Source organism: Gavialis gangeticus, unplaced genomic scaffold, assembly GCF_001723915.1.
Source record: "Gavialis gangeticus isolate Ggan-Ray unplaced genomic scaffold, GavGan_comp1, whole genome shotgun sequence".
Classification (NCBI taxonomy): domain Eukaryota; kingdom Metazoa; phylum Chordata; order Crocodylia; family Gavialidae; genus Gavialis; species Gavialis gangeticus.
In genome coordinates this window covers 29,703,546-29,717,482 of record NW_017729008.1, presented here as the reverse complement: position 1 = coordinate 29,717,482, position 13,937 = coordinate 29,703,546, and the positions used below count along the sequence as shown (strand labels likewise).

Sequence of the window (13,937 nt, the reverse complement as noted above, 5' to 3'; positions counted from 1 at the left end):
AAAAAAGATGAATTTAATAGACTTGGGATTGGTTAGCAGGGTGCTAAGAGCTAAGAACTTAGATGCATTGAGGGTCCAGGATGGGTGGACATTCCTCAAGGAAACGATTCTTTGGGCTCAGAGTGAGTCAATCCCATGGGAGAGGAAAGGGGGCAAGGGGGCCAGGAAGCCCCTTTGGATAACAAGGGGCATCCAAGATACCTTAAGGGCAAAAAAAAGAGGCGTACAAGAAATAGAAGCAGGGGATAGCTAGCAAAGAGGAGTATACTTCTTTGGCCCGCACCTGCAGGAAGTCAGTCAGGAAGGCCAAGGCAACTCTAGTACTCAGGATAGCATCAGGGATTAAGGACAATAAAAAGTCATTCTTTAGGTACTTTGGGAGCAAAAAGAGGGTGTGGCGTCCCATATAGGACGGGCAGGGGGACTTAGTGATGGATAGCAGGGACAAGGCAGAGATCTTCAAAGAGTTTTTTGCTTCTGTCTTCTTAAATGGGAACCTAGACAAACCCTCAACATACATCATGGATGCCAACAAAGGGAACATCAGCCGACCAATGGTCAGTGCCAACACAGTAAAAAGACACTTGGAGGGACTGGATGTATTCAAATCACCGGGACTGGAGGGACTCCACCCACGGGTAATGAAGGATTTAGCGGGGGTCATAGCTGGCAAAGATATGTAAGTACTCATGGCACTCGGGTCAGGTTCCGGAGGATTGGAAGAGGGCTAACGTCCCAATGTTTCATAAGGGGAGAAAGGAGGACCCGGGGAACTATAGACCGGTCAGCCTTACCTCTATCCCTGGGAAAATCCTAGAAAAAATTATCAAGGAGCACATCTGTGAGAGCCCGCTGACTAATGTGATGTGGAGGAGTAAACAACATGGGTTTTTAGCAGGCAGGTCCTGCCTGACTAACCTAGTTTCCTTTTACGACAAGGCCACTAATTGTTTACATGCAGAAGTTGAGGTAGATGTTATCTATCTGGAGTTCAAGAAGGCCTTTGACAAGGTATCCCATACCATCCTGATAAATAAACCGAAGGGATTTGCCTTAGATGATTACACGGTAGACTGAGTAGCAAATTGGCTCAAGAGTCACACTCAGAGGATGGTAGTGGATGGGTCGGTGTCAACCTGGAAAGATGTGTGCAGTGGAGTCCCTCAGGGCTCAGTTCTGGGGACGGTGCTGTTCAACATCTTTATCAGCCATCTGGATGAGGGGGTGGGAAGCACCCAAATTCACAGATGACACAAAATTATGGGGTGCAGCTAACACCCTGGAGAGGTGGAACCAGATCCAGGCCGACCTAGACAGGCTGGGGAAGTGGGCAGAAAGCAACAGGATACAATTCAATAAGGACAAGTGCAAGGTGCTACATCTAGGAAGGAAGAACTGCCATCATACCTACAGGCTGGGGGGTGACCTTCTCAGCTCCACTGAGGCAGAAAAAGATCTTGGAGTCACTGTTGACTCCAGGATGAACATGAGTCGCCAATGTGATGAAGCAGTTAGCAGAGCCAATCGCACCTTGCCATGCATCCATAGGTGCTTCGCAAACAGGTGCAGGGAAGGAATTCTCCCCCTCTACATGGCACTGGTCAGACTGCAGCTGGAGTACTGTGTCCAGTTCTGGATGCCGCAGTTCAAGCAGGATGCAGACAACCTGGAGAGGGTCCAAAGAAGAGCCACTCGCCTGATGAGAGGCCCGCAGGGAAAGCCCTATGAGGAAAGGCTAAGGGACCTTAACCTCTTCAGCTTCTCCAGGAGAAGGCTGAGAAGGGACCTTGTGGCAGCGTACAAATCCATAAGGGGAGAGCAACATGAAGTAGGCGATGTGCTGTTCACCAGGGCACCCCCTGGAACGACAAGGAACAATGGCCATAAGCTACTAGACAGAAGGCTTAGACTGGACATTAGGAGAAAGTTCTTCACAGTCAGGGTTGCCAGAATCTGGAATGGGCTCCTAAGGGAGGTAGTGCTCGCCCCATCCTTGTGGGTCTTCAAGAGGAGACTGGACAGTCATCTGACCCCAGCGTTGGTGACTCTTTTCTTGCCTGCCAGGGGGTCGGATTAGATGGCCCACTGCGGTTCCTTCCGACTCTATGAATCTGTCTATGAATCTAAGTCGTTAAAAAATACAAACCTAGAAAGCACAATTATAAAAAACGGCTTAACGCTGCACAGATGTTTGTAAATACAAAGATCAGGCTGATCTCTACACATGGAGCCTTCCTGCATTACTAATCTTAGACAAAATAATCACAGCCCTGAAAGAACTTCCTTCTCTAATGGATCGACACCTGCCAGGCTGCTGTTCATGTCCCACTGCTCTCGAGCACCTCTTGATCGGAGACCAGCTCTTGCCTTGGCCTCTGGCTCACTTCATATACAAAAGCTCCCTGTATCACCCCATACAGAAATACCCATAGGACTAGTGCTGACTCCCTCCAAACTCCAAAGTTTAAGCATACCTTTCCTCAGAGCTCCAACCTTGTGGGCATTCTGCCTTTACTAGTCACCTCCTCAGGGACATGCAGCTAAGGAATCAAATACACAGTGTTTGCAACTGTTCCAAAAACTCTTCCCTCTTTACTGTTGCACAAGAAATACGCGGAGGTGGACAAGACACATGCTTACTTACCCTTCCCTATGCTTAATGCGCAGTAGCCGAATAACACTGTGCAGGAGCATGCCAGGCAAAAACCATGCTAATACACTACTGCACAGTAGTGTTAGGCTACTGTTTTTTTAGGTCACTAAAAAACTGTGTGCCAGCGCTACTGCAAAGTAACTGTAGTTATTGCACATTTAGTTAGCACTTCATTAAGCAAGTACTAAACTAAATGCACAGTAACTACTGTGCATTAATGAACATGTAGACGCGCCCAGTAATGCTAGGCATCTTACCTGACTTTCATGGAGGGGAAAACTACCTCATATTCATCACGCAGTAACAGTGGGAACATTGGCAGTTACTACAGACTGGAAGTTTTCCTCCCAGGAACTTGTTTGTATGTGCCCACCTGCAAACTGTGTGGCTTGATTGCATGTGCCCACCCTCAAACTGTGTGGTTTGAGACCCATTATTAAAAATCTGTCTGGGGAAGACAAGCTGGAGGCAGCTGGTTTTACCTGGCATATGGCTGCCCAAAGACACTCCAGTCTGAACAGGCTTAATGACTATGTCTCTTTTCTGGGAGTTACTACAGAACCACAGAAGGTCCATTTAAACCTAACAGTCCATTGATTTAGCATGGTTAAGGAACACCAGTTACTTAGTCAATGGTACACAAAGGGGTAATATAGCCAGCATCACACCTGGCCACTTGACACCCCAGCTTGAATGGCCAGATACCCATTTACAGATAGGTTAATCAAGGGCGGCCTTTGACATGAGCCCAGAGCAGGGCTTAAACTCCTGGCTCCAGAGCCATAGCAAAGTGCCTTAACCACTCTGCCACCCTGTCACCCCTTGACCCACGGCTCCCACCTGCAGACCCAATCCCCACACAGCCTGTGCTGCTGTCTTGGCCGGACAGGATGGACCCTTGCATGGACAGTGGTGCTGGGTGTGTTTGGAGTCCCAGAGTACACCTCAGCACTGGCAGCCCCACACAGTCAAGCCCACCCAGGAGAAGCCACTTTTGCAAAGGCGCCCAGTGCCCAGCACAGCAGAATGTCCCTCACGCGGCGCCTTACCCTACCTGCACACAGCCCGTCTCTGTGGCAGCCCCTGTGCTCAAGCCCCTGTTGAGTGTGTGGTGTTGCCAGGGCAGAGGCAGCAGCTGCAGGAGCCAGTAACAGTCCCTTTGTTGCTGACAGCAGCACCCTGTGACTGCTCCCCAACTCACCCTCCCTCTTCCACTGCTTGCTGGGACCTGTAATCTGCTGTGGGCAGGCCAGCGGTGGGACACGGGGACTGGACTTTACTCACCAAGGTGCTCCAGGAGTGTGGCCATAATTATTGGCTACAATGATCAAAAAAGCCAATAGCTGATAAGTCATTTCTCCTTTTATCAGTGCCAATCCAATAGGCAACCAATTTATCAGTGCACCCCTAAATAAAACCTTTACCCTACTCATCCCACTAGCGCTACATCAAATTCTTTTGCTTATAAGTTACTCAATTTACACAAACCCAAGTTAACAGAGACCAAATAGGTGCCTGTACCAAGATAACTGGAAGTGATTTGGAACTCAAAGTAAAATACTTATAAATGCTTTAGCTATACAGTGCAATCCAATAGGTAGACATAGCACTTCACACAGGATAATGTTTGCCACCCAGAAGAACATATCTCTGGCTCAGAAGCTTAGAGGCGACAGGCTCAAGTACTGCAAGATAAGACTCAGGCTGTGTCCAGATCAGTGCAGATGTTTGGTTCCCTGGGGACAAGTAGCTGCGGCACACCTTGTGCCACTACTTGTCCCTAGGGAATGCCATGCATACTGTGCCGTGCACCAGGTTACCCTGGGTGGGGTAGGGGGGACTGTGCTGGTCCCAGCAGCCTTACTTGGGGTCCTGGGAAGCTGGAGCCATGGCAGTCCTGCAGCTGGGAACCTGGCTGGCAGCTGAAGCGTGGCTCTGGCCAGCCAGGCTCTAGTTTTGGGTGGGTTGTGCTGCTGCTATGTGCACCACCCTGCTTTTTTTCTGCACAGGTTTTTCTTGAGCCTCCAGACCAAAAAAAACCCCTCTGCACTTCCAGGTAGCAGTGTGGGGAATGTTTGCACATGTAGTGTGTGGCCCTGTAGATGGGTTTCCAGTACCACATACCACAGGGCCATGCTTGTCTGGATGCAGCCATACTGTCCAGGCAGAGGAATGTGTGCCCTTTATAGAAAAATGACAGGTGAAGTTTTCAATTAGGCACAATTTCATGTGTGCCACATCTGGGGTGGAAGAGATGAACAGCTGCAAGTAGGTCACTTCTGTATAATGCAACACTGGCTCGAGGAGTATGGCATTCAACTTCCACTGTTTACAACTACAATTCAAGCAGGCAAATTGTGTTTTGTAAGAATTCTGCATCTGGATACAGATCCCACAAAGTTGGAAGAAAGACATTAAAAAAAGAGGGATATAACACTGACAAATTAGAAAGGGGAGGCTTTAAAACAAGTGAAGGATAACATGTTAAAAGAAAAGGGGGTAGTGAAAAGACAAGAAAAGAGGAGGAAAGTATGAAGGAATACTCAGAAGTCAGGTAGAAAGTAATACAGAACCAACAAAAAGGAAGCGGTATAATTAGATGCTAAAACAACAGAGTAGAAGAATGAAGTTGCTTGTGGACAGAAAGGCAGCAGTAAAACCAAACAAAAATAAACCCACTCCGAAGACCAGAATGAGACATAAGTTACTCAGCGTTTTAGGTGGATAGTGATACCAACTACAGAAATTTAATACTGTTTCTTTGGAGAAGCAGTAGTCCCCCCCACCACACACCTGTCTACTGACAAGGAATACAACTTGCTTTAACCTGAAAAAAGTGTAACTTACAATGCGAGTCTCCCAAAACTTGTATTTTGGGTTGGTCAGCAGCAGCTCCTTCGTTACTGGAGAACAGTATAAATGAACTTTTAGGCTGTGCAGAGAGAAGATAACAAACTTAGTTTTCAAAACAGAGTACGCAACAATCATTAGATAACTTTGTGGCAGTGCATATCTGCTAGACCTGCCCCCCACCTGAAGGGAAGTACAGCCCTGCAAATGTGGGGCAATCCAAGGAACTGTTCTACCTCAACCTGGCAGAACTCAAGCTCTGTTCCTCCAGCCGGTCTGTAGGCCTTCCCAAAATAATATGGGTTTGTACCTACAACCACTTTGTTTTTAAAAAAATCCTTCCTCCATTCCTTTCCTGTCATAAGAACAAAAGAATTGCCATCTTTTGTACAGAGTGTTACACAGTGGCAGAGAATAGACGTGGAAAAGCACAGTGGGCTGGGTATGACCAGAGTTGGGTTTTTTTCCTCGTTGTTCCTCTCTTACTTGCAGTCTCCGGCATTTAAGGTCTAGGAAGTTCTGCTTCAGAGGCTGTATTTACAACTCCTATGCTCAGTAGTTACTAATGCTCCTTTCCTCCAAAAAACTGTCCAATACAGTTTTTTTTTTGATTCTGGCTAAACTGTCAGCTTCCACACTTTAATGACCCGGTGTGTGAAAAAACTTCCTGTTGTTACTTTAAACTGACTACCTCCTAGTTTCATCTTGTGACCCCTAGTTCTTCTATTTTGAGGAGAATAAATAATTAATCCCTATTGACTTCCTCTTTACCATTTAGTATTTTGTAAACCCTTATCATGTTCCCCCCAAGTATCTCTTTCCTAAACAGAATAGACCTAGTCTCTCCTCATATGGAAGCCCCTCCAGACTCACCCTTGCTGCTCTTTGTACCTTATCTAGTTCATCTATATCCTTTTTGAGGTGAGGGGACCAGACCTGGGCACAGTATTCAGGATGCAGACACACCACAGATTTATGAAGGGGCATTGTGATGCTTTCATTTCCGTTCATAATTCCTTTCTTACTCCTATCATTTTGTTTGCCTTTTTTATGGGTGCTGAGCACTGAGCTGATGTTGAGCAAGCAGTTTGCAATGACTCCTAGATCTCTCCTCCGTAGTAATTGCTAATGTAAAGCCCATCATAGCGTAGGCATAGTTTTAGTTATTTTTGCCCAGGTACATCACTTGACACTTATCTACATTGAACTGCACCTGCCATTTAGTTGCCCATTTGCTCAGTTGGTCTACATCCTTCTGTAGTTCCTCACAGTCCACCTTGGTCTTTACCACTCCAAATTAATTTTGTGTTGTTGGAAAGTTTGCCCACAATGCTACTCACCCCCTTTTCCAGATCATTTATGAATATGTTAAACAGCACTGGTTCTAACACAGATCCCTGGGGGACTCCACCTTTTACTTCTTTCCATCGTGAAAACTGACCATTTATACTCACTCTTTGCTTTCTGTCTTTGAGTCAATTCTAATGCACATGTGGATGTTCCCTGTAATCCTGTAACTACTTAACTTAGTTAAGAGCCTATCATCGGGGACCTTTGTCATGATCTGAATTTAAGGCTTTGGTGCTTTCTCTGGAATAGATGATAACTATCCCAAGCTCTGATGCAGAGCTGGGAATGTGGTTCCTTATGCTAGTCTAGACTTTGGGAAAAGATCTCCAGTTTTTTATTGCTGGCAGAGAGACTCTTGATTTGCTTTTTAAAGGGGAGGTTCAATAAACTACAACTTGTAAACTCACCATCAGCTCTGGAGAATAACCCAAAACAGGATGGTTTGTGAAAAGACGGTTGCCTATTTGAAAAATATTGTTTTGAAGACAGATAATAGCAAGATACCAGGCCTTACTTGTCTTCCCTTCAGAAAAGCTTCTTGTACTATTTCACCTACTTTTACTCTGGGAAGATGGGGAGAGAGAGGGAGAAGCCAAAATTTTCCTTGGGAACAGTAAACAGGTCACTGCAGAAGGCACTAGTTTACAGTGTACTCCACCAACATGCAAACTCAGTAAGTGCATCCTTTGCTTAACTGCATACCAGAACCCTAGCGCCAAGCTGCTGCCTATTACTGATATTGTAACAAACCCCAGTTATCTGTATATCAGTTAAATGCATAAGCCACTAATGTGTATGGCATCTATCAGCTCAATTTTCTATTGGGTAACAATCATGCCCCTGGGCAGCTACAATGAAACAATGAAGGGAAGCAACTGTGGAAAGTGCTGATAACAGAAGCCTTGCAAACAACAAGACCAGTCAGTTTCAGGGCAACTTTCCTTCATGTTCAAGGTTTCTAATAGCAGCCCTGAAATTATCAGAAGCCAGGAAAACAAGGGTAGGCAGGCAGCATTCCCTTTACACTGGACGGCGTGCATGGCCGTGCACACCACGCAGTTTAGAGGGAACACTGGTAGCAGGTCAGCTTCATACTAGCCAACACCGCAGCACTCTGTACTTTGAGAGTATTCTTGGATTAAGGTTTAAGTGCATACTCCAGTTACATGCACAGCTGTTTTTCAGCCCCAAAACAAGGCACTTATTTTGATCCCAGGGTCAAAATAGAGGACACTGCATAGTAGAGGTCTGAACACAAATAATCTAGTGCCAATCAGAGATGTTAGTTCACCTGTTACACTTTAACAGATCTGATCCAAGCACAATCCACCTACTTTGGGATTCTGCTGCAAATTTTCAAAGTACAGAAGTCCACTATTGGAACTTGGAATCTGGCCCACATCTAGTCAATAGTAAGGATTTCTGGGCAGATAACTGCAGTGGGCAGCAGCAGTTCCAATTTGTTTACAATGACCTTGGGAACAGTAGGCTGTAGTGAAAAACTAAGAGCATTTTTACAAATGCAAGCATTGTAATGCTGGATGCTTTGAAAAGCGCCCAGCACTGCAACACTTGCAGTTGTATAAGTGGTGAAATGTGTCAGCACTGAGAAAACGGCAGTGGTGTGCTTTTGAACTAAAACACATAGGAGGTGCTTTAGTTCAAAAGCGCACTGCTGCCTTTTTCTGTGGGGATGTGCATTTTGCCACTTATACAACTGCACACAGCAAAGTGCACTTCAGCTCAGCTCACATGTGGAGAAGACTTGATTAATTGAGCCTGCTCTGAAGCAGCAGATCTCCAGCGCACTGCAGGACAAAAAAGTATGTGTATAAATGCCCTAAGTTTGTTGATGCCGCCACTTGATGAGGAGGCAACAAATGAACTCATGGCTCGAACAAAGAAAAAGTATCTCCAAAACTCATCTTCTTCATCCTATTCCCTACAGCTTGCAGCTTGGTTATTAAATCACTTGTGTTTTCCATTAATGGTTTGTACACCGGGGTCTGGACAGTACTAATATGGATCATGAACATCTTCTCTACCCAAAGTGAAAAAGCAGGACACATGTTCAAATGTTCTCACGCTTTGATCAGAGATGTGGAAACAGCTGCTGTGCACATCATGCAGAGCGATAAGCCCTGGTTAGAAACCAACAGATGTGGTGGGGGAAGCTGTGTGGTTTGGGCAAACAGTCAAGTTGCAAAAGCAAGTGCACGACCCACGACCCAGTTATTTATCCACAACGTTTTAATGAGAGAAAAAAAAAAGTGCAGCTTTCAGGTCCCTAGAGCCTAAGGATGCTGCCACTTAAAGCTGGATAGAAACCAACTATGAGGTAACATATTTTCAAGCATTAAATTTGCAGCTGGCTGGTTCTTTTCGTAGCTACACAGACATTTTTAAGTGACAGTGGCAATGCGTAGAGGGTGCGCATGGCTGCATGTGGACTCCCTGTGCTTGGCGGTGCACCCCCTACAAAAAGGTGCTGCCAGTTGCCACTTGCCATTCACCCCCCTAGCCAACGTCTGCAGGCTATCCTCAATTGCTACCACCACTGACAGCTTCTGCAGGTGGTCACCGACTGCTGGTCAGCACTTGCCTTCACCCCGCCCCTGACAGCGCTGCAGCTGCCTGCGGGAGCTCACCATGCCCCGCCAGCCTCCAGGGGCACATGGCATTCAAGTTATGCGGTGATCATTACTTGCACATGTGGCTGGTCTCCATTTATCGTGTGGGTAGCCAGTTATTCGCATAATATACGTAACACATGACAAGGGCCCAAATGACGTGTGCTCACGATCCTATGTCAAGAACTGCCCACCGACCCACGCTACCTGCACTCCAGTCGCCTTTTTAAGGATGGCGCCCTCAGCCCCTTCATGTGATCTGCAAGGAAGAAAGAAATAAACATTCCCAGCATATTCCTACGGGCCTGGACCCACTTTGCGTCAGCCGCAGAAAACTTTTAGACGTGGAGACGGGATACCTGGAGCAGCCAGGCTCCCCAGTGCCAGGCCAATCCCTTTCCCAGGGCAGTTGGCTGCTCTGCCTTCCGCCCGCTGCCCTGCGCCCCTGTCCGATCGATGGCTCCGCGCTCTGCCCCCCCCCCGTGCCCCGGTCCATGGATTGCTCCGCGCTCTGCCCCCCATCCTGCGCCCCGGGCGCCGCGCTCACCCTTATGGCAGTGCGACAGGAAGTAGGCCCGCGCGCGTAGGTTATCACGGTCGAAGCGGTCGATGGACACCCAGGGGTACTCCCGCGTGCGGCCCCCGAAACTGCTCATACCCCCGCCGCCGCCGTCACCGCCGCCTCCCTGCGCGGCCCAGCTTCCGCCAGGCCCCTCCTCCCCCTCTCCCATTGGAGACGGTGGCAGCCAATCGCGGAGCCGCTCCTGCCGCGCGTCAGCCGCAGGGGCGGGGCCTTTCCTCCCATTGGGCGCGCGACTCCTCCCTTTTCCCCTCTCCGCTACGCTCGTTGCTGGTTGGCCCGCGCCCGCCCCCCGGTTGCTAAGCGACCGCAAACGGCCGCGGCGCGAGGACAGCATAGGGGTGAGTGGCCCTGGCACCGCCCCTCCCCCCTCCCCACAGAGGAGCGCTGGGGGGACGGGACAGTCTGTCCACAGGCGGGGCGGGGTGGGGAGGAACACGGCATTCTGGGATGCTGGAAGACCACGGCTGTGCGGCTTATCAGGGTGTACAGTAATTGTGGTGTTGGTGCTGTTGCATGGTGGAGGGTGGATAATCGTAAAACACGGGTCATTTCCGAGGCAGCTGATGGATGCGGCAAACCCCAGATCACTCTCGGAGATTTGGAACAGGCATTCGGCTTCGCTGGCAGTGTTTTCTTACAGCGGCTCGCCTCGAAATGAAGAAATGTGTCGACTTGGAGGACTCGAATCTTGCGCGCTCGATGCCAAGGGATAGCGAGCAGTGTAAAGGACATTGGAAGACAACTTATTTGCACATGTGTTTGCCTGATTTCTTTTAGTGTATGTTCATTTTTCAGCAAATACGATCATATTTGAGTGTCCGATACAATCATGTTGTATTTAAGACCTGGTGGTGCTGGGCTTGCCTGTGGGGAGGGGCCGCGCTGACGAGGCCCAGGAGCTGGGCACGCAGGTTGGGGGTCACGCCTGCCCCCGGAGCCGCATGACTTGGAGACACCCCAAGTCTTGTAGATGTAGCTGGAGGCGCTGTGGGCGCAGTGCGGGGTTTGAATCTTCAGGAGCCTCTGGAAATGAGTGCGTAGCCATGCAAGGGGCTTTGGGTAGAGGTGATGTCTTTTATTAGACCATCTCAGTAGTTGGAAAAATTGTTTTTTGCGAGCTTTCAGGCACAAACGCCCTTCTTCAGGCATGGGGAGAGTCTGCTGATGTTTTGTGAAACAGAAAATGCAGGTCTGTGAAAATGCGAATGGGGCAGTGAGGATCAGAGACCGTAGGAGACGATAGGTGTGAGACAGGTGAGGGGGAAAGAGATTCATTTAAAAAAAAACCACCCCAAAATCAGATTAGACACCTCACAGTGGACTTAATTCAAACCTTGACTGCTATATTGACTGCTTCAGGGAAAGCATGAACAATGAAATAATCCACAGCAAACAGCACCATGAGGTCCGGCTGCCCAGCCTGCTGGATAGCAACTGTCTTCTTGTCATTGTCTTCTCTCCATTCTTTCTGCCTCCATCAGTTGTCTCTTGCTTTAGGATCCTGGTCCAGGACTGCTAGAGCACCTGGATGATACAAATGGCACGTACATCACCAGTCACATCAATCATCATACTAAAACCTGATTTTCAAGAGGCCAAGATTTTCAATTTTGGGTTTTTATTTGTATACGCTGAATGGGCCCATTATGTCTGTGCTCTTGTTTTGTGTGCATTCTGGCAGGAGCTTTTCTGGAAAATCCACGTGAGTTCATGGATAACCAAAATGTGCCATGTCTATCCAGCTGCACTGGACCAGCATATTTGCCAAATGAGGCCAGGACCTCCAGCAGTGGCAAGCCAGTTAACTCTAGTGACATGTAAGTAGTCATAAGCACAGTTAGATGTGCAAACACGATTCCCAAGATAAACCCAGAGACTTCAAATAAGACTCACTGTTTGTGTTCAACACATGCTGACCTCTTCTGGTCTTTCTGAGGTCTTTGCAACAGAAAAATTGCTGTTATTATTTTTCTGTAGTTAAAAATGAGTGAAAGCAAATAGCTGGCATTTTCCAAGGAGCGTCTTGAGTCAATGAAGAGGTGTCTGGTGCCTAAGGTTGAGAACCACTGGCCTAATTCAGCTGTATGTTTCCCATATGGGAACCTACAGATATACAGGCAGAACAATCTTTCCAAAATAGTGCTACTAAAATATACTGAATATGTTAAATTGTGTTGTGCTGTTGCATGGTGGAAAGGGAAAATAACCTTTGTAGTCCTTGCCAGTTTGCATATAATAGAGCCACTAGTTGCAAAACCCAGGTTAGGGTGAATGTGGACTGCTGAACTACTACTAAAACATGGCAGTAGCTATAGAAGAGGACCTGGTATCTATCCTTTTTTGTACAGACCTTTGCTAAACCCCATGCAGTATGAGTTAAAGACCCTTTATCCTTGTTTGCCAAAAAAGCCTATCAAGTTTCATAGTTAGTAGGGTTGGAAGGGACCTGAGCAGATCATCAAGTCCAACCCCCTGCCATGGCAGGAAAAAGTACTGTGGTCAAACGACCCCAGCAAGGTGTTCATCCAGCCTCCTCTTAAAGACCCCCAGGGTAGGAGCCAGCACCACTTCTCTTGGAAGTTGGTTCCAGATCCTAGACACCCTGACAGTAAAGTAGCACCTCCTGATGTCTAGCCTGAATCTGCCCTCTTCCAGCTTGTGACCATTAGTGCTCAGGGGAACAGGGACTCCCCCAGTGCCTGCTGGTCTCCTCTGACTAGTTTGTAACAGGCCACTAGATCCCCCCCTCAGCCTGTTACAAACTAGTCGTTATGTAACAAAAGCTGCCTGTAACAAAAGTTATGCCAAAGATGTAGATTTCTACCACTCCCAAATTGTTGTTTCCTAGGGCTGCAGGAATTTCTAGGGACTTTTCCAAGTATCATATGCAGTAGTTTGGATTTTCTAATCTCTCATGTATTTTGACTATGACCGGCATTTCTGCTTTTGACAGGACTTCTACACTGAACTGTTTTTCATGTTAGTACTGTGGCATCTTGCTGAATAAGGTGTTTAGTCTGTATTTAAGATTTTGAAGCATGTTTTGAAAATAAAAGCAAAGAAATGTAGAACCTTCCTCAGTAAAAAATCTAGAAACTTTTATTGCTTAAACAACATCTTAGATTCTAGGAAATACAGCAAACCGTAGGCTGAGCTGCAGCCTAGTGCCATTGAAGTTTGGCCCACAGAACAATGAAATCTGTCAGATGCTATAGAATTTGCAGGACTTTTTAGTTAAATAAAAGGAGCTGCTTAGCAGTAGAATAAGATAGATCTAAAAAGACTGATACACTGATATGAACAATGAATTGAAATTAGTTCCTGTTGCATTTTAAACCCATTCTAGATTCTGAAATGTAGGTCATAGTCATCCTTGATATAACTTCACTGGAGTAAACACTGTGTTTAATTTAGGCAGGTGGAATTCCAGGATGCCATGACATTAGTAATATGAATGTAAAGTGGACTGGCATGATAATAGTTTATATTCCTGGAAAGTTGAGGAAGACATTCTTTCATTCATAGATTCATAGATGCTAGGGTCAGAAGGGACCTCAACAGATCATCGCATCCAACCCCCTGCCTGAGCAGGAAAGAGTGCCTATCCAGCCTTCTCTTAAAGACCCCCAAAGAGCACCACCTCGCTTGGAAGCCTGTTCCAAATATTGGGCACCCTTACCGTGAAGAAGTTTTTCCTGATATCTAGGCTAAATCTGCTCTTGGTCAGTCTGACCATTGTTCATTGTTATCCCAAAAGGTGCCCTGGTGAACAGAGCATCTCTGATACCTTGCTGTGCCCCCCTAATGAATTTGTAGGTGGCCACAAGATCACCTCTCAGCCTTCTCTTGCTGAGGCTGAAGAGGGCCAGGT

General features: G+C 47.2%; 2 protein-coding genes across 5 annotated transcripts in view; one reads left to right on the top strand and one right to left on the bottom strand.

Annotated features, from left to right (window-relative positions):
* Positions 1-10,159, bottom strand: part of DCLRE1C (DNA cross-link repair 1C) — a 39,684-nt gene extending 29,525 nt beyond the window's left edge. The window contains exons 1-3 of one of the 2 annotated variants that reach the window (XM_019509517.1): positions 10,031-10,159; positions 9,691-9,742; positions 5,501-5,585 (exon numbers count right to left, since the gene is read on the bottom strand). In XM_019509517.1, the coding sequence (XP_019365062.1) occupies positions 5,501-5,585; positions 9,691-9,742; positions 10,031-10,139 (246 nt within the window). In that variant the 5' untranslated portion in view covers positions 10,140-10,159. Of the gene's footprint in view, positions 1-5,500; positions 5,586-9,690; positions 9,743-10,030 lie in introns of those variants that run through there. The other variant, XM_019509518.1, reaches the window with a different exon arrangement.
* Positions 10,160-10,275: 116 nt separating this feature from the next.
* MEIG1 (meiosis/spermiogenesis associated 1) overlaps positions 10,276-13,937 on the top strand; it is a 17,527-nt gene continuing 13,865 nt past the window's right edge. The window contains exons 1-2 of one of the 3 annotated variants that reach the window (XM_019509525.1): positions 10,276-10,404; positions 11,748-11,883. In XM_019509525.1, coding sequence (XP_019365070.1) covers positions 11,777-11,883 — 107 coding nt within the window. In that variant the 5' untranslated portion in view covers positions 10,276-10,404; positions 11,748-11,776. Of the gene's footprint in view, positions 10,405-10,648; positions 10,845-11,747; positions 11,884-13,937 lie in introns of those variants that run through there. The other 2 variants (XM_019509523.1, XM_019509522.1) reach the window with 2 other exon arrangements.